At 47.7% G+C, this 20,292-nt stretch overlaps 1 protein-coding gene across 1 annotated transcript in view; it reads right to left on the bottom strand.

The window, feature by feature from the left end:
- LOC117502014 (receptor-type tyrosine-protein phosphatase U-like) overlaps positions 1-20,292 on the bottom strand; it is a 689,797-nt gene that overhangs the window by 487,551 nt on the left and 181,954 nt on the right. Inside the window, exon 9 of the mRNA XM_034160998.1 lies at positions 9,739-9,867. Coding sequence (XP_034016889.1) covers positions 9,739-9,867 — 129 coding nt within the window. The remainder of the gene's footprint in view (positions 1-9,738; positions 9,868-20,292) is intronic.

A 20,292-nucleotide genomic window follows, 5' to 3' on the forward strand; every position in this document is an offset into this window, starting at 1 on the left:
TGCGCTGAAAATAGCAATGAATTACACAAACAATCTACTTTATAATTGTTGGTAGTTTAGCAGTTAAAACATCTACATATTTAATAGTATTCTGGTTTGGATCTATTTTAGTTTTATCAGTTTTTGGTGAATTTGTCTGCTGCTGGTGATGCACACAGATGTCACCTTCTGAACCACAACCTTCTTGTTGGGAAAGTGTCGGTACACGGACCCACAACAGGGGGCGCAAATGAACGGACAATGGAGGAAGTCAAATAACAACACTTTACTGTTGTGAATGGGCACAACAAATACAACAGATTACAATAATGGACAAAAAGCCAAATCACAAAAGGTGTCGTGTGGGCAGGCTCGAAGATAGGAGACGTCCGTCCAAAGTAGAACCGGAACCACACGATTTCCTCCGCCACCAGACCCCGGGAATACTGGAGCCGCCAAGTCCTGAATTCCCAGGTGGCCACTGCCTCCGCGTGTCGGACCTGGTACTGCTGGCGAGGAACAAAGAGACAAACGAGGGCGCGTTTGCACCCAGCAATCCGCACGGCAGGGAAAACTACCTCCACCTCTCGTTGGAAAAGAGGTCTGTTACAACGCACAAAGTCACAAGAAGGTTTACTGTCACACAGTTAGCTGAGTACGTTACCTTCCAGGTAGAACGATATCTCTGCAAAGAGGTGGAGACGTCGTCCTGCTGATATTCCCCTGCTGATCAGATGAGTGGTAACAGCTGTTGCAGGTGATGCGTGACAGCTGTCACCCTGGCTGCTCCTGTGCGGCGACTGCGCCCTCTCGTGCCTGAAGCCCGCACTTCAGGCAGGGCGCCCTCTGGTGGTGGGCCAGCAATACCTCCTCTTCTGGCGGCCCACACAACAGGACCCCCCCCCTCAACGGGCGCCTCCTGGCGCCCGACCAGGCTTGTCCGGGTGGCGGCGGTAGAAATCGGCCAGGAGGGCCGGGTCCAGGATGAAGCTCCTCTTCACCCAGGAGCGTTCTTCGGGGCCGTACCCCTCCCAGTCCACCAAATACTGGAAGCCCCGGCCCATCCTACGGACATCCAAAGGCCGGCGTACAGTCCAAGCCGGCTCGCCATCGATAATCCGGGCAGGAGGCGGCGCCGGACCCGGAGTACAGAGGGGTGAGGTGTGATGTGGCTTAACCCGGGACACATGAAACACAGGATGGATCCGCAGTGAGGCCGGAAGCTGAAGCCTCACTGCGGCTGGACAGATGACCTTAAGGATTTTGAATGGGCCGATGTAACGGTCCTGTAGCTTGGGGGAGTCCACTTTGAGGGGAATGTCCTTTGTGGATAACCACACCTCCTGCCCCGGACGATACGCAGGGGCTGGGGCCCGCCGACGGTCTGCATGGGCTTTTGCCCTCGTCTGGGCCTTCAGCAAAGCAGAACGGACGGCACACCACACCCGACGGCACTTCCGTAGGTGGGCCTGGACCGAGGGCACACCGACCTCTCCCTCAACCACCGGAAACAACGGGGGCTGATACCCCAGACATACCTCAAAAGGGGAGAGGCCGGTGGCTGAAGACACCTGGCTGTTATGGGCATACTCGATCCAGGCCAAATGGGTACTCCAGGCCGCCGGGTGCGCGGCAGTCACGCAGCGCAAGGCCTGTTCCACCTCCTAGTTTACCCGTTCTGCTTGCCCGTTGGTCTGAGGGTGGTACCCAGACGAGAGACTCACCGTGGCCCCCAGTTCCCGGCAGAAGCTCTTCCAGACTTGCGAGGAGAACTGGGGACCGCGATCCGAGACGATGTCTGTTGGAATCCCATGCAGCCGGACGACGTGGTGGACCAGGAGGTCCGCTGTCTCCTGGGCTGTTGGGAACTTCGGGAGGGCCACGAAGTGGGCCGCCTTGGAGAATCGGTCCACTATCGTGAGGATGGTGGTGTTGCCCTGGGACGGCGGGAGGCCCGTGACAAAATCCAGGCCGATGTGGGACCAGGGGCGATGAGGCACAGGTAGCGGCTGGAGTAGGCCTGATGCCCTGCGATGGTCAGCCTTGCCCCTGGCGCAGGTGGTGCAGGCCTGAATATAATCCCGGACGTCGGCCTCTAGGGACGCCCACCAGAAGCGCTGCCGGACAACTGCCACGGTTCTTCGCACCCCTGGATGACAGGAGAGCTTGGAGCCGTGACAGAAGTCCAGGACTGCAGCCCTAGCTTCTGGTGGGACGTATAGTTTGTTCTTTGGCCCAGTTCCGGGGTCCGGGCTTCGTGCCAGGGCCTCCCGGACGGTTCTCTCTACGTCCCAGGTGAGGGTGGCCACGATAGTGGACTCCGGGATGACGGGTTCCGGTGGATCCGACAACTCCGCTTTGACTTCATCTTCATGTACCCGGGACAAGGCATCCGATCTCTGGTTCTTGGTCCCGGGACGATAGGTGATCCGGAAGTCAAAACAGCCGAAGAACAGTGACCAGCGGGCTTGCCTGGGGTTCAGCCGCTTGGCGGTCCTGATATACTCCAGGTTCCGGTGGTCAGTGAAAACCGTGAATGGCACGGACGTTCCCTCCAACAGATGTCTCCACTCTTCAAGGGCCTCTTTCACCGCAAGGAGTTCTCGATTGCCGACGTCATAGTTCCGTTCAGCCGGGGTCAACCTGCGGGAAAAATAGGCACACGGGTGAAGGACCTTATCGGTCTTCCCGCTCTGGGAAAGCACAGCTCCTATCCCTGAGTCCGAGGCGTCTACTTCAACCACTAACTGGCGACTAGGATCGGGCTGCACCAGAACGGGTGCAGATGAGAAGCGCCGTTTCAACTCCTTGAACGCGGCATCGCAACGATCCGACCAGGTGAAGGGGACTTTTGGTGAGGTCAGGGCTGTCAGGGGGCTAACTACCTGACTGTAGCCCTTAATGAACCTCCTGCAGAAATTTGCAAAGCCGAGGAACTGTTGCAGCTTCCTACGGCTAGTGGGTTGGGGCCAGTCTCTCACCGCCGCAACCTTGGCCGGATCAGAAGCGACGGAGTTGGGGGAGATGATAAACCCCAGGAAGGACAAAGATGTGCGGTGAAACTCACACTTCTCGCCCTTCACAAACAGCCGGTTCTCCAACAACCGCTGCAGGACCTGACGTACATGCCGGACATGAGTCTCAGGATCCGGAGAAAAGATGAGTATATCGTCTAGATATACGAAGTCGAATCGGTGCAGGAAATCCCGCAAGACATCATTAACTAATGCTTGGAACGTCGCGGGGGCGTTTGTGAGGCCGAACGGCATGACCAGGTACTCAAAGTGACCTAACGGGGTGTTGAATGCCGTCTTCCACTCGTCTCCCTTCCGGATCCGAACCAGGTGATACGCATTTCTAAGATCTAGCTTTGTGAATATTTGGGCTCCATGCAGGGGCGTGAACACTGAATCCAACAGGGGCAACGGGTATCGGTTACGAACCGTGATTTCGTTCAGCCCTCTGTAATCAATGCATGGACGTAGTCCGCCATCCTTTTTTCCCACAAAAAAGAAACCTGCACCCGTCGGGGAAGTGGAATTCCGGATCAACCCGGCAGCTAAAGAGTCCCGGATGTAGGTCTCCATTGATTCGCGCTCAGGTCGTGAGAGGTTGTACAGCCTGCTGGACGGGAACTCAACGCCTGGAATCAAATCAATGGCGCAATCGTACGGACGGTGGGGGGGGAGGGTGAGTGCCAGGTCCTTACTGAACACATCCACAAGGTCCTGGTACTCCACCGGCACCGTCCCCAGATTGGGCGGGACTCTGACCTCCTCCTTAGCTTGGGAACCGGGAGGAACCGAGGAACCTAAACATACCCGATGGCAGGTCTCGCTCCACTGAACCACTACCCCGGACGGCCAATCGATCCGGGGATTGTGTTTTAACATCCAGGGGAACCCTAAAATCACACGGGAGGTAGCAGGAGTCACAAAAAACTCTATCTCCTCCCGGTGATTTCCTGACACCACCAGAGTTACTGGTGGTGTCTTATATGTGATTGGAGGGAGTAGGGAGCCATCTAGTGCCCGCACCTGCACAGGCGAGGTAAGCGCCACTAGAGGGAGCCCTATCTCCCTGGCCCATCTGCTGTCTAACAGATTCCCTTCAGAGCCCGTGTCCACCAGTGCTGGGGCCTTCAGGGTTAAATCCTCATAAAGGATTGTAACTGGGAGTCGTGTGGCAATGTGGGTGTGTCCCACGTGAATGTCTCGGCCCACCCCTAGCCCAGTTTCTAGGGGCGGGCGTTGGTGCTTTAACCGCTCGGGGCAGTCTCTTACCTGATGCTCTATCGAGCCACAGACAAAACACGCTCCGCGGGCCAGCCTCCTCTGTCTCTCTGGTGCCCTAAATGTGGCCCTGCTCGTGTCCATAGCTTCGTCAGCAGGGGGAGCTGTAACCACACGGAGCGTAGGGGCCGTGGAGCGTGGGGAGGGCGGAACGCGGTCGGAACCGGAAGGGAGAGGGACGGCGCGTGCCCGGCCACGCCCTTCGTCTCGTTCCCGACGGCGTTCTTCTAACCGATTGTCTAATCGTATAACGAGATCGATAAGCCCGTCTAAATCCCGCGGTTCGTCCTTGGCCACCAGGTGCTCCTTTAGGACTAACGACAGTCCGTTTACGAAGGCGGCGCGGAGGGCAGTGCTATTCCAGCCGGACCTCGCAGCCGCGATGCGGAAGTCGACTGAATAAGCAGCTGCGCTCCGGCGCCCCTGTCTCATTGACAGCAGCACGGTTGAAGCGGTCTCTCCTCTATTTGGGTGATCGAACACTGTTCGGAGCTCCCTCACAAACCCATCATATATCAGAAGGAGCCACGAATTTTGCTCCCAGAGCGCTGTAGCCCAAGCGCGTGCCTCGCCGCTAAGCAGATTAATCACATAAGCTATCTTACTAGCGTCAGTCGCGTACATGACGGGACGTTGTGCGAAGACGAGCGAACACTGCATAAGAAAGTCCGCGCATGTCTCCACACAACCCTCGTACGGCTCCGGAGGGCTTATGTATGCTTCAGGGGAAGGTGGGAGGGGTCGTTGAACGACCTGTGGAACGTCACTGTTGCGCACAGGATCGACAGGAGGGGGAGCCGCAGCAGCGCCCTGAGGGCGTGCTTCCACCTGCGCGGCGAGAGCCTCCACCCTGCGGTTAAGGAGGACGTTCTGCTCGGTCATCAGATCCAGCCGAGCCGTAAAAGCGGTGAGGATTCGCTGCAACTCACCGATCATTCCTCCTGCAGACACCTGTGCGCCCTGCTCTTCCATTGGCCGTTCAACAGCCGGTTGACGCCCCTCGGGATCCATGACATTGGCCGAGATATCCTGTTGGGAAAGTGTCGGTACACGGACCCACAACAGGGGGCGCAAATCAATCAATCAATCAATCAACTTTTTTCTTGTATAGCGCCAAATCACAACAAACAGTTGCCCCAAGGCGCTCCACATTGCAAGGCAAGGCCATACAATAATTATGAAACACAGTCTACGTCTAAAGCAACATAACCAAGGGATGGTCCAGGGTCACTCGATCCAGCCCTAACTATAAGCCTTAGCGAAAAGGAAAGTTTTAAGCCTAATCTTAAAAGTAGAGAGGGTATCTGTCTCCCTGATCTGAATTGGGAGCTGGTTCCACAGGAGAGGAGCCTGAAAGCTGAAGGCTCTGCCTCCCATTCTACTCTTACAAACCCTAGGAACTACAAGTAAGCCCGCAGTCTGAGAGCGAAGCGCTCTAATGGGGTAATATGGTACTATGAGGTCCCTAAGATAAGATGGGACCTGATTATTCAAAACCTTATAAGTAAGAAGAAGAATTTTAAATTCTATTCTAGCATTAACAGGAAGCCAATGAAGGGAGGCCAACACGGGTGAGATATGCTCTCTCCTTCTAGTCCCCGTCAGTACTCTAGCTGCAGCATTCTGAACCAACTGAAGGCTTTTTAGGGAACTTTTAGGACAACCTGATAATAATGAATTACAATAGTCCAGCCTAGAGGAAACAAATGCATGAATTAGTTTTTCAGCATCACTCTGAGACAAGACCTTTCTGATTTTAGAGATATTGCGTAAATGCAAAAAGGCAGTCCTACATATTTGTTTAATATGCGCTTTGAATGACATATCCTGATCAAAAATAACTCCAATATTTCTCACAGTATTACTAGAGATCAGGGCAAATGAACGGACAATGGAGGAAGTCAAATAACAACACTTTACTGTTGTGAATGGGCACAACAAATACAACAGATTACAATAATGGACAAAAAGCCAAATCACAAAAGGTGTCGTGTGGGCAGGCTCGAAGATAGGAGACGTCCGTCCAAAGTAGAACCGGAACCACACGATTTCCTCCGCCACCAGACCCCGGGAATACTGGAGCCGCCAAGTCCCGAATTCCCAGGTGGCCACTGCCTCCGCGTGTCGGACCTGGTACTGCTGGCGAGGAACAAAGAGACAATTAAACGAGGGCGCGTTTGCACCCAGCAATCCACACGGCAGGGAAAACTACCTCCACCTCTCGTTGGAAAAGAAGTCTGTTACAACGCACAAAGTCACAAGAAGGTTTACTGTCACACAGTTAGCTGAGTACGTTACCTTCCAGGTAGAACGATATCTCGGCAAAGAGGTGGAGACGTCGTCCTGCTGATATTCCCCTGCTGATCAGATGAGTGGTAACAGCTGTTGCAGGTGATGCGTGACAGCTGTCACCCTGGCTGCTCCTGTGCGGCGACTGCGCCCTCTCGTGCCTGAAGCCCGCACTTCAGGCAGGGCGCCCTCTGGTGGTGGGCCAGCAGTAGCTCCTCTTCTGGCGGCCCACACAACAACAACACTCTCTCTTACTCATTCTTTTACCACTCTGAAGCTGGACATTGAAAAGCTTACAGCAGCACCAGCGGGAGAACCATCCCAGTAATATCACCAACAACAGATGTTGTAAGTAATCATGTAACAGGCATCAATGCTTTATTAACTCCACTGTGCATTTGAAATACCTGAATGAACTATGTTCCTTCTTCATCATATTTGTGGAAAAATTAGCCAAAACTGTCACAGATGAGTACAGCAATTCCTTTTCAAAAACACAAGGTCCCCAGTTCAAGACCATTCCTGTTCCATTCTCCATGTATATCTGAAGGTGCACCCAGAAGGGCATCTGGTATAGATAAAACGTGCACCATATCAAATGTGGATTCATACCAGAGCCATTTGGGTGACTGAGGACAATGATCTCAAGTACTGCACACTGTCCATTTCTCCCTGTACTAACAGCACATAATGAGCCAAATCAGGTGTTTCATTGTTCAGCCAGGTGTTGAGTGGTTGAACACACCTGTGTGATCTGTCCCGTATGGACATTTGCAACTGTGCACTGAGCAAACAACAGCACACCAGACCCATTACACCAGGGGTGGCCAAGTTCGGTCCTCGAGAGCCACATTCCTGACACTTAGTTGTCTCCCTGCTCCAACACACCTGAATCCAATGAAAGACTCGTTAGCAGACTTTTAATGAGCCTTTCATTGGATTCAGGTGTGTTGGAGCAGGGAGACAACTAAGTGTCAGGAATGTGGCTCTCGAGGACCGAACTTGGCCACCCCTGCATTACACTCTCTCTGTGGGTGGTGAACCACATGGAGGTGGCGCCATGTCGTGTCTTCATGCTGAGTCTGACCGGGTCCCACCCACCATTGTAGACCACCTAAGTCAGGGGGGAGTTACTGCCCCAAGTGCAGGAGTTTAAGAATCTTGGGGTCTTGTTCACAAGTGGGGGTAAATTGGAGCATGAGATTGATGGACAGATTGAGTGGCACCTGAACTCTTAAGGACACTGTACCGGACCATCGTAGTGAAGAAGGAACTGAACCAGAAGGCAAGGCTCTCAATTTACCAGTTGCGTTACACTCCTATCCCCACCTATGGTGATGAACTTTGGGTAATGGCCAAAAGAATAAGCTCATGGATACAAGAGCAGAAATTACATTCCTCCATCGGGTATCTGGACTTACACTCCTGGACAGGGTGAGAAGCTCAATTATCCAGGAGAGACTCAGAGTAGAGCCATTGCTTCTTCACATTGAAAGGAGCCAGCTGAGGTGGTTCAGGCACCTAGTGAGAATGTCCCCTGCTGGTCTTGCTTGGGAGGTCTTCCTGGCACATCCAACTGGGAGGAGACGCTGCCGGGGGAGACCCAGGACATGCTGGAGAGATTATATTTCCCAGATGGCTTGAGAATACACTGCTTAGTCTGCTCTCACCGTGACGTGGGCCCAAATAAGTGTTGGAAAATTAATGAATGAAAGAACCTGAGTGATGTGACCTGAGTAAATCAGGGACAAATGGAAAACATGCAGTACTTTGGATTCTGAGGATCAGGATTGGGAAACACGGACTTAGAAGAAATTCTTGATTGTAAAATACAATTTAATATGATTAATGTGAGCTTAATGTGAGTTACCTGCCAACAGAATTTCATTTTGCAATGAGAAAAGCAAAATTATTCTACAAATAGACAAACTAACAACAAAAAATAACAGTTCTAAAGTTTTGTTTTTAGTGATAGAATGTTGCACAGACACAAAGTCTGCAGTAAATCTGTTCTCATTAAATGTGTCATTATTTTATTCCCAGCGTGCACACAGTTCTTTTGGGTAACAAAGAGCCTAAAAAATGTCACTGCACACAAAAGATGCAGAAGCCTGACTTTAGTCTTTGCACAATGCAGACGTGTGGCTGTGAAACTCTTCACGGTGTGAAAACCGCTGCCAGCACAGCCTCTGATCATTTAGGATAACCATGTGCACTGGTGCACCAAACACAAAATGTGCACTCACAATCATCGCACATGGTGAATTTTATTGCACAAATCTTGAACCAGCCTGAACTACAACAGGAAAGGATTACGCAGCTTGCTTGAGGGTATTTTGTCCAAAGCTGACAAGGGAGAGAAAGTATTATGACTTGTTTCAATATTTTGAATCCCACCTTTAAAACATCAGGAAGACTTAAGCAGCTCTTCCATTTATTTGGCTGACTTTGGGCCGACTTTGCCTGAGCAGCACCTCAAGAGAGTTCATGAATGTCCCGGGGGAAGGTCAGCATGCTGATCAGCACAACACAGGAAATTCATTCATTCTCTGGTGCCAATCCGGGTCCGAGGTCACTTGGCTGCCTCTTACCTTAAGAGATGGGCATCAGTCAGGGCTGGGGAAGTGACCTGTGATGTGCCCCTGTATAGGCTCTGATCTGCTTTGTGCCACAGTCTCTGGGGATAGGCACTCAACACTTTATATAGTTCCAAGTATATTACTGGGTTTTGACGAGATGTGTTTGTCAAACATAACATTCAAAGAAAAGTCATGATTCATTCTGCTGTGTCTTATCATACGAAAAGAATTTACAGAGTTCAAGTGCAGAGTTCACGTGGAGGTCAACTGGTTCCCTCTGCATTCTCATCACATGTGAGTAGTACCACAGTTAACATGGAACCTCATCAAATCCCACATTTTCAGGTAGATGATGATTCATTCCTTTGGTCGAGTGAGTGTTTGCACCTCTCAAGATCTGAATCAGAAGAAGGCTTTATTAATCCCGACTCCCCTGAATGGAACTATCTGAGTACCTGAAAGTATGAAACCATCCTTCTAATTATTTCTTTAATTCCATATTTGGGAATTTGGTCCTCCATGTGAAGCAGGAATTTAGTCAGACAGTGATACATTGAGATCATCTGGCAATCATGTCCTTGACAGTCACTGAAACCTACCACGTAGAAGATCAGGGGTCGGGTGTGGCCAGTTGTAGGTTCTGATCAGCTGCCAGTCAAAGTCATCTTCTTGGCCCTGTCGGTACTCGCACAGGCCAGGGTCGGAGTCCTCATTGAAGGTACAACCAGCTACAGAAGGTAAAGAAAAGAAAATAACCAAAACGTTTTATCTTTGTTTCAGTGTGACAAGAGAACATTGATGTAATAACGCATCATAATGATTATTTTAAAAGCACCAGGGAAATGACTGCCATAAATACAACAAACCCTAAAGTCTTTGTGCAGCTAGAGCGGAAATTACAGCTAATGGACGGCACCAGGCGATCAGCGTGGATGGCACATCTTATCTATTTCCTCCAAATTTACTGCCATTTGGTGCAATTAGCCCTGTGGGGTGAAAATGACCCGGCAGCCACGGGTCACTCTGAGTGCCACATATAATGGGCATCACAGCAGTCAACGGATTCAGCAGCTGATGGAGGACAACAAGGATCCAGCTCTCAGCCTGTGAAGGTGACCCCATCCTGCCGGCTCACATTATCACACAAACCCAGCAGGAAGTTCCACTGCTCAACTCAAAAAAACAGCACATCCTTTCAAATTAATTACCAAATGTGCGCACACTTTTAAAAAACATGGAAAAAGTACGACTGTGGAGTTTGGAGGAACAATATGTGGTCAACCATGAATTCTTACCACATGATGTAACAACACGCTCAACTCATGACTCAACATGATTCACAATTCTGATCTCAAGACACGATTTTCTGACCTTTTTTTTACATAATGAGCTGCAGACAATTTTCCTTTATTTCTATAAACTGTGCAGTACGACACACGTCCTCGTCTAAAGAGTGCAATGAACTTATGTTTTATCTTAAGAAAACATTAATAAAAACTGGACTTTCACAACAAATCCCACAACACCATAAGGACGTGCAGCACTGGAGTTCAGTGAGTCTTTTCAAGAACTTGATGCGTTAAAGACGTGCAGGGCCACGAACATCTGTGGTGTGGAAGTAGGTTTGAGGAGGGATCAAATAATCAACCAAAAAACTAACTTCACTCCGGTCTGCGGTGTGTGTGTGTTTGTGTGAGTGTGCATGAGACAAAGAGCATCACAATTCATGCTTTCATCTCGACTGATTTCAATCTTCAAATGATGCTTCATTATGTTTTTAGCTCAAAACCATAGAATCTATGGGATTACATAGGATATAGGATTCTCACTTATCTTTACAAAATATTTGAGAAACATGTTACATTTATACAGAAATAACATGTTTTGGAGCATTTTCCACCATCTTGGATAATTCGGTTCAAGTGAGCAGCCAGCTGATGTCACCGTGCATCTCTGCTCTGATTGGCTGTTGCCATGTGCTTCCCAGCATTCCTAGCTGTCGGGGGAGCCCCTTGTGACCTATGACATTGCTATAATAGACTACGAGTCCTACTATAAATAGTCCAAGGCCGTCTGTTCGTTTGCAATTTTTCTCTTTAGGGGAGCTATTTATTCATTTTTGGTCATATTGACAATGTCCTGAAACCCCTATTTAAAGGCCAATAAATAAAATAAAGAAAAGTATGGCCAAAGAAAATTATTTTTGTGACTGAAATCTTTAAAAACCCAGAGACTGTACACTTTTACGTATACATCGGGTGCCACACTTTTTTGGCTTGCGAGCTACTTTTATAATGACCAAGTCAAAATAATCTACCTACATTACAAACACTAAACATGTATTTATTCATGTATACTGAGTGTACTTTCATATACATCATATTCATTGGTGTACCTGGAATAACTGCATGAACCCAAATGCCATAATACAGCTCTGGACAGTGTTGGTCCCGACCACCTCACTCCGATGACTTGCACTAAATGAAATCAGCCAGCGTTACACACTCCAGACAGTAGCTGCATCTTTTGCACATTTTTCACCTTTTCCTTGCATTTATCCCAAACTGACATCACAACCTAGATGTTTGTTTGATCAGATTACTAACCACAGGAGTCATAATCTTTTTAATATTTTTGGCTTCCCTCATGCCAAATGACTTGATTTTAAAGCTGGAACCCCAAAACAGACCCGGTAATGCTGAGCATACAGTGGGGTAAAAAAGCATTTAGTCAGTCCCTGATTGTGCACGTTCTCCTACTTAGAAAGATGAGAGAGGTCTGTAATTTTCAACATAGGTACACTTCAACTGTGAGAGACAAAATGAGAAAAAAAATCCAGAAAATCACATTGTAGGATTTTTAAATAATTTATTTGTAAATTATGCTGGAAAATAAGTATTTGGTCAATAATCAAAGTTCAACTCAATACTTTGTAACATAATCTTTGTTGCAATGACAGAGGTCAAATGTTTCCTGTAAGTCTTCACCAGGTTTGCACAGCTGGTATTTTGGTCCATTCCTCCATGCAGATCTCCTCTAGAGCAGTGATGTTTTGGGGCTGTCGCTGGACAACACGGACTTTCAACTCGCTCCACAAATTTTCTATGGGGTTGAGGTCTGGAGACTGGCTTGGCCACTCCAGGACCTTGAAATGCTTTGCGGAGCCACTCCTTTGTTGCCCGAGCGGTGTGTTTGGGATCATTGTAATGCTGGAAGACCCAGCCATGTTGCATCTTCAATGCTCTCACTGAAGGAAGGAGGTTTTGGCGTAAAATCTCATGATACATGGCCCCGTTCCTTCTTCCCTTAACACAGATCAGTTGTCCTGTCCCCTTTGCAGAAAAACAGCCCCAAAGCATGATGTTTCCACCTCCATGCTTCAAAGTAGATATGGTGTTCTTGGGATGCAACTCAGCATTCTTCTTCCTCCAAACACGACGAGTTGAGTTTTTACCAAAAAGTTCCATTTTGGTTTCATCTGACCACATGATATTCTCTCAATCCTCTTCTGGATCATCCATATGCTCTCTAGCAAACTTCAGACGGGCCTGGACATGTACTGTCTTAAGCAGGGGGACACGCCTGGCACTGCAGGATCTGAGTCCCTCTCTGCGTAGTGTGTAGCCTTTGTTACTTTGGTCCCAGCTCTCTGCAGGTCATTCATCAGGTCCCTCTGTGTAGTTCTAGGATTTTTGTTCACCGTTCTCATGATCATTTTGACCCCATGGGATGACATCTTGTGTGGAGCCCCAGATCGAGGGAGATTATCAATGGTCTTGTATGTCTTCCATTTTCTTACAATGCTCCCACATTTGATTTATTCACACCAACTTGCTTGACTATTGTAGATTCACTCTTCCCAGCCTGGTGCACATCTACAATTTTCACATCCCACTTTAGTTACCCAGTCAAGTTAAATTATATGAACATATTTTTATATGACTCATCAATTAAACTTCAAGTGCAGAACTGTAGTAAAACAGTAAAGTAAAAAGTCCCAGAGTATACTGACTTAAACATTTTAGTTGTTAAAATTATCATCATTAGTATTATTATTAATTATTATTAATAATAATAAGCATTCAGGAGTATGAAAAAAAAGTCTCCAAAAGTGTACCTTTAATCCAGAGGTGTAGTGGGGGATGTACCCACCCCCCAACCCACCCAACCTCTTTCCATCTGGATTCACCCCGGTTTGCAGTCTTTCAGCAGGAAGAGTGGAGAACTTGTGTTTTCTTACGGAAAGCACAACCAGATTGCCAGTTTTATCAGTTTGTTTTACGTCATGCCGTCCTCAGAAAGAGACTTTAGGCAGATAAAGGTGGTTGGGGGGGGGGGGGGGGGGGGGGGTGGTGTTAGTATTTCTCGTTAACATGTCGCGGATCTTTAGCTGTTTTTAGTTTAACCACACTGAGGACACTTACAGAGCCACACAGAGTCTGAATGAAAACAAAGCGTGAAAATATATTTCTAAAGCTCACTGCAGGTGTTCTGCTCTTTGCTTGTTGTGTTATCACCAAGATGCAGAGAGATGACAGGAACCATGTTTTCAACTCGGAGCTGCTGCACAAAACAGCAGACTAACAGCTCATCTCAGCAAACACTGATATATCATAAATATGGTGACGGGATTACCGGTGCACAAACTGAATGTCTTATACCGCTACTTTGAGCCTTAGCAAGCACCAGTACAAAAATCAAGGCAAAAGTGGGTGAAGTGGGCGGTTCAACTGAACCCCCGACCTTCTCCTGGCTACAGACCATTTTAGTGCTATGTGATTTACACACACTGTCTTTGTGATCGACCGGTTGATTGCGATCAATGTATTGGTTATTGGATGATGAGAATTAGGAGTGGGTGTGTTTGTCAGTGACTGTCCTGTGGAGACACGAGACCTCAGCAGCAAACTGGACTACATGCACCACACAGATGTCCAGTGTAAGAAGGACCAAAGTCAGCTCCACCTGCTGAGAAGTCTGAGGTCCTTCAGTGTGTTCAGGACACTGCTAAAAACATTCTATGACACTGTGGAATGAGTCACTGTGCAGGGGTCTGCTGGGACTGTGGAAGCTCTGAGAAGGACAGGAAGAGACTGAATAAGCTGGTCAGGAGGTCCTAATTGTCCTCTGGACTCCATCAAGAAGGCAGATGGGAGGAAGATGTGAAAGAAGTTGACATCCATGATGGACAGTGACTCTCACCCGCTGCATGAGACTGATCACAGCTCCTTCAGTGACAGGTCCTTCATCACATCACCTATCAGACTTCCAAACACCAGCACCTTAAATCAGCACTATGACGATGCCGTTCTCATCATCACTCCATCACTCTGCATGACCGTGTCAGCTTCACTCATCTTTTATCTGCACTCCTGCTTACACCGTCACATCATATTTAATAACATTTTTTCCATTTACACCTTTTACATTTCCCAGTGCAATTATGTTGCACATGCAGTTCATTTACAAATGCAATTAATTCCTTCATGCATTTTCTGTATCCTGTGTCATTACTTTCTTCATGCACTTAGTTTCCAAGTGCAATTTATTTTCTCCCACACATTTTTGTTTTTCTCATTAAGCTGATATCATCTTCATTATCCTTTCTATGTCTATTTTCCAGCTCTAACCTATATAAGCCTGATGCTTATTGGATTTCAACATTCTCAGGTAATATGTCTTTATGTAATGAGGGAGGGTGTGGCCTAAAGTCAGCCACACCTTATATCAAAGTATGTGTAATTATTAGGCAATTTCTTGACCTCAACCAAAAAGGGGTCAAAAAAAGAGATTTTGAACAAAGGTGGCAAGAAATATGTGGAGAAGAAAAGATGCAGATTAACTACAAAAGATGAGAGAAGAATTAAATGTGAAACAACCAGGAATCAGTTATCCTTCATGGCCACATATTCCAGAATTGCAAACTACCTGGAATGTCCAGAATTCCAAGTTGTTCAATGCTCAGAGACAGGCTGAAGGACCACCACTGAACAAGACTCAACAGCTGGAAGGCTTAAAGTGGGCCAACAAATATTCCCCATTTGTGATCAACTTTGATGACTTTGGAAGTGCAGTCAGTTATCTTACTGACCGTTCTGAGCAATCAAACAAAGCAAGCAAACTGTTTTTTCCAGACTATATGTCTCAGGGATTTTTATTTGCTAGTTTGGGACGTCCTTATTTATCTTCAGGTACAACATATGCCAAAGAATAGGTCTGTAACAGTCCACAAAAATCATGTTTTCAGTACAGTGGACACAAAAAATGCAACATTAAAGATAATTAGTCAATGTTCTATAGGTTAGTGTTTGACTCAATAGGTTTTTCAGACTGTTAAAAAAAATGTTTTTTTCTTATTGTGTGAAATATATGTTTCAAAACTACAATAGGACTCTGGTGCAAGTTACAGGATGCATGTTTTGTTGTTTGTGTGTTTGTTTGCTGTTTGTAACCTCTTCATGGTGCATTTTTTCTTTGACACGTGTGACTTATAGTCCAGAAAGCAGGAATGTGCGTAGCCAAAGATGTGCAGCCAAAGCCTCCTTAAGGAAACTACCTGTTACTCAGCCAGGTGTGGAATTCAGGCCTTCAGGCTGCAGAGGCGCCCTGAACCAGTCACAGGATCAAGAGCCTCTTCACAAAGACACCCTAGTAGGACTTATTATAGAGATCCTAGTAGGACCTATTATAGAGATCATATTTGGACTTATTATAGAAATCCTAGAAGAACTTATTATAAAGATCATATTTAGACTTATTATAGAGATCCTAGTAGGAGTTTTTATAAAGATCATATTTGGACTTATTATAGAAATCATATTTTGACTTATTATAGAGATCCTAGTAGGACTTATTATAAAGATCATATTTGGACTTATTATAGAGATCCTAGTAGGACTTATTATAAAGATCATATTTGGACTTATTATAGAAATCATATTTGGACTTATTATAGAAATCATATTTGGACTTATTATAGAGATCCTAGTAGGACTTATTATAAAGATCATAGTTGGACTTATTATTGAGATCCTAGTAGGACTTATTATAAAGGTCCTATTTGTACTTATTATAGAAATCATATTTAGACTTATTATAGAGATCCTAGTAGGACTTATTATAGAGATCATATTTGGACTAATTATAGAGATCATATTTGGACTAATTATAGAGATCATATTTGGACTTATTACAGAGATCCTAGTAGGACTTGTTATAGAGTTCATATTTGGACTTATTACAGAGAGCCTAGTAGGACTTATTATAAAGATCATATTTGGACTTATTATAGAAATCATATTTGGACTTATTATAGAGATCCTAGTAGGACTTATTATAAAGATCATATTTGGACTTATTATAGAGATCTTAGCAGGACTTATTATCGAGATCCTAGTAGGACTTATTATAAAGATCATATTTGGACTTATTATAGAAATCATATTTAGACTTATTATAGCGATCCTAGTAGGACTTATTATAGAGATCATATTTGGACTTATTACAGAGATCATATTTGGACTTATTACAGAGATCCTAGTAGAACTTGTTATAGAGTTCATATTTGGACTTATTACAGAGAGCCTAGTAGGACTTATTATAGAAATCATATTTGGACTTATTACAGAGAGCCTAGTATAACTTATTATAGGGATAGTATTAGGACTTGGCAGCTGCAGGTCTTAAATAACCACTATGAGTCCGTGGCAGTTACGACTCAGTATTTACTGCCACAATGTTACTTTTTTCGGGGCTAAATCTATCTTCCTTATTAAAGCAGATTAAGTTTTGAATATGAAAAAATTGTGATGGAAATGAACCACTCAGATACTTTTTCACATCATTGTTTTGGACCACCGCTTCCACCATTCATGGTGACAAATAAACATCATTGCGAGTGAACTTCCCTGCCTTTTCCTCCGCCTGCAGTCAAATGAGTGTTTCTGGGAGTGTAAGCAAATCCAGGCTTTAATTGCATCCTGTGTGAGGGGCGGGTGCCTCATTACTGGAGGATGTGAGGGGATGAGCGGCGAATCGGATCCTGCGGTGAAGGACCACCTTTTATCAAGAGCCCCTTCCAGCTCCGGGAAGAAATGTCACCGTGAGACACGTTCTGCTGATTCTCATCATTAGGGCTCATCCTTTCCAGTCTGGACCACTATAAGTGCACGCTCCTCTCAGGGCACAAATGAGGCTTTCTTCAACCCGTGTGACTGGATAAACCAATTGCACTTAGGGAAAAGTTGGATGCTGCATTAGTGTGCACACCTGTACCTGGAATTCTGATATTTACTTAAAAATTATAATGAATCTATCAAAGATGTGCAGACTGAAACTATAAAACCTGGCAGGGTGATTGATTTATCTTTATCATACTAATAGGGAATCTAATCAAAAATGAAATAGATTCCTCAAATTTTCACATAATAGCAACTTGTCTGGGAGAGAAAACAGCTTTCACAATGCTAATTGTTTATCAGAGGCAACGGTGCTGCATTGTTCTGCAGCGTCCCCAAGCAACGTGCAACCGTGCAGAGCCGGATCAGCAAGAACAAGAGAGACCTGCTGTGGGCTCCTGTGAAGATGAGAAGTTTCACAAGTGGAGAAGAGATGGAAGTAAACATAGAATGAAAGTAGAGGACAAGTTTGTTCTGCCATTTAAAAGGCAACGGCTGCTCTGAGGGACCGATAAGGGAATCATTATGTTGTGTGGGCCGCTGAAGAGGAGGTACTGCTGGCCCACCACCACAAGATGGCGCCCTGCTTGAAGTGCGGGCTTCAAGCACGAGAGGGCGTCGGCTTTGCTGGAGGTGACAGCTGTCATTAATCAACACAAGCTGTCACCCATCACCACCACTACAAAGACCGGACTGCAACTCCACCTCCTCGCCGAGAAATCAACTACCATTCAGGTAATTTCTCTGCTGACTGACACTGTGTGTTTAACCTGAACTTCTATTTGCAGCCGTTTTCCTGGAGTGTTTCCTTATCTGGAGGATTGGCGTTTGGTGTGACAGCGACGGCTTCGCCTCACACCCCAACTCAGATAAGTGGTTGACCAGGAGCTGCACGAGTGTGTGTGATTGGAGGTGAAGGTTTTCCCTCCTTTACTTAATACAGACTGTGGGATTACTGAGTGTGCGAACTCACACTCATCTGGACTGTCTCTGTTTTCTGCCAGCAGTACCGGGTCTGACTGCTGAAGACAGCGGCCACCTGGGGCGCAGGGCTTGGCGGCTCCAGTGTTCTTCAGCTCCTTTGGTGGTGGAAGCTGTGTGGGGATCCAGCTCTTCTCTCTCCAGGCATCTTCTATCGTCGAGCCTGCCCACACGTCACCTGGTGTATGATTGACAGTCCACCATATTGTTATTGTCTGTACGTTGTTGTGCGATTCACGGCAATCGGGAACTTCTTGCGGTGAAGGAGGCTCTTGAAGAGTGGAGACACCTGTTGGAGGGAGCATCGGTACCATTTACAGTTTTCACGGACCATCGGAACCTGGAGTACATCCGGACCGCGAAGCGTCTGAACCCCAGGCAAGCCTGCTGGTCGCTGTTCTTCGGGCGTTTTGACTTCCGGATCACCTACCGCCCCGGGACAAAGAACCAACGATCTGATGCCCTGTCCCGGGTGCACGAACAGGAGGTCAAGACCGAGCTGTCAGACCCCCCTGACACCATCATCCCCGAGTCCACTATCGTGGCCGCCCTTACCTGGGACGTGGAGAAGACCGTCCGGGAGGCCCTGACACGGAGCCTGGACCCGGGGACCGGTCCGAAGAACAAACTGTACGTCCCACCAGAGGCCAGGGCTGCGGTCCTTGACTTCTGTCACGGTTCCAAGCTCTCCTGTCACCCAGGGGTGCGAAGAACCGTGGCAGTGGTCCGGCGTCTATGGAAGCCGACGTCCGGGAGTATGTCCAGGCCTGCACCACCTGCGCCAGGGGCAAAGCTGACCATCACAAGGCTCAAGGCCTCATCCAGCCTCTGCCAGTGCCTCGTTGTCCCTGGTCTCATATCGGCCTGGACTTTGTCACGGGCCTCCTGCCGTCCCAGGGAAACACCACCATCCTAACGATAGTGGACCGGTTGTCCAAGGCGGCCCACTTCGTGGCCCTCCCGAAGCTCCCGACGGCCTAGGAGACTGCAGACCTCCTGGTCCACCACGTCGTGCGTCTGCATGGGATTCCATCAGACATTGTCTCGGATCGTGGTCCTCAGTTCTCCTCCCAGGTCTGGAGGAGTTTCTGTAGGGAACTGGGGGCCACCGTCAGTCTCTCGTCTGGGTACCACCCCCAGACGAACGGGCAGGCAGAGTGGACAAACCAGGAACTGGAACAGGCCCTCCGTTGCGTGACCTCCGCGCACCCGACGGCCTGGAGTGACCATCTGGCCTGGGTCGAGTACGCTCATAACAGCCAAGTCTCGTCTGCCACCGGCCTCTCCCCATTTGAAGTGTGTTTGGGGTACCAGCCCCCATTGTTCCCGCTAGTGGAGGGAGAGGTCGGGGTGCCCTCGGTCCAGGCCCATCTGAGAAGGTGCCGTCGGGTGTGGCGTACCGCCCGCTCTGCCCTGCTCAAAGCCCGGACGAGGGCCAAGAACCATGCAGACCGCCGCCGTGCGTATCAGCCTGGGCAGGAGGTTTGACTTTCTACAAAGGACATTCCCCTGCAAGTGGAATCCCAAAAGTTGAAGGACAGATACATCGGACCTTTCCCTATCCTCAAGGTCCTCAGTCCAGCCGCAGTGAAGCTGAAGCTGCCAGCTTCACTGCGGATCCACCCGGTTTTCCATGTGTCCCACATCAAACCTCACCACGTGTCACCCCTCTGTACCCCCGGACCGGCGCCGCCTCCTGCCCGGATCATCGACGGGGAGCCGGCGCATTTTGGGTGGAAACCTTGCTATTTTAAACCAGATCCACTTGTTCATGTCTACTTGGGTTTTTTTTTGGGATACTAGTGTCACTGGATGTTACTGACGTCGGCCCTGGAGGCGTGACCTCTCGTGACCTACTTGGTTTCTATGTGACGATGAATTTCAGAACACCTGATGTGACTGAGATCAAACTACGGACAGAAAGACATGATTTGATTTTGGTTTAGATCGGTTCATGATTAAGGTCAGAGGTCAAGGTCAGATTTCTTGCTCCAT

This window comes from Thalassophryne amazonica, chromosome 20 (genome assembly GCF_902500255.1).
Source record: "Thalassophryne amazonica chromosome 20, fThaAma1.1, whole genome shotgun sequence".
NCBI lineage: Eukaryota > Metazoa > Chordata > Actinopteri > Batrachoidiformes > Batrachoididae > Thalassophryne > Thalassophryne amazonica.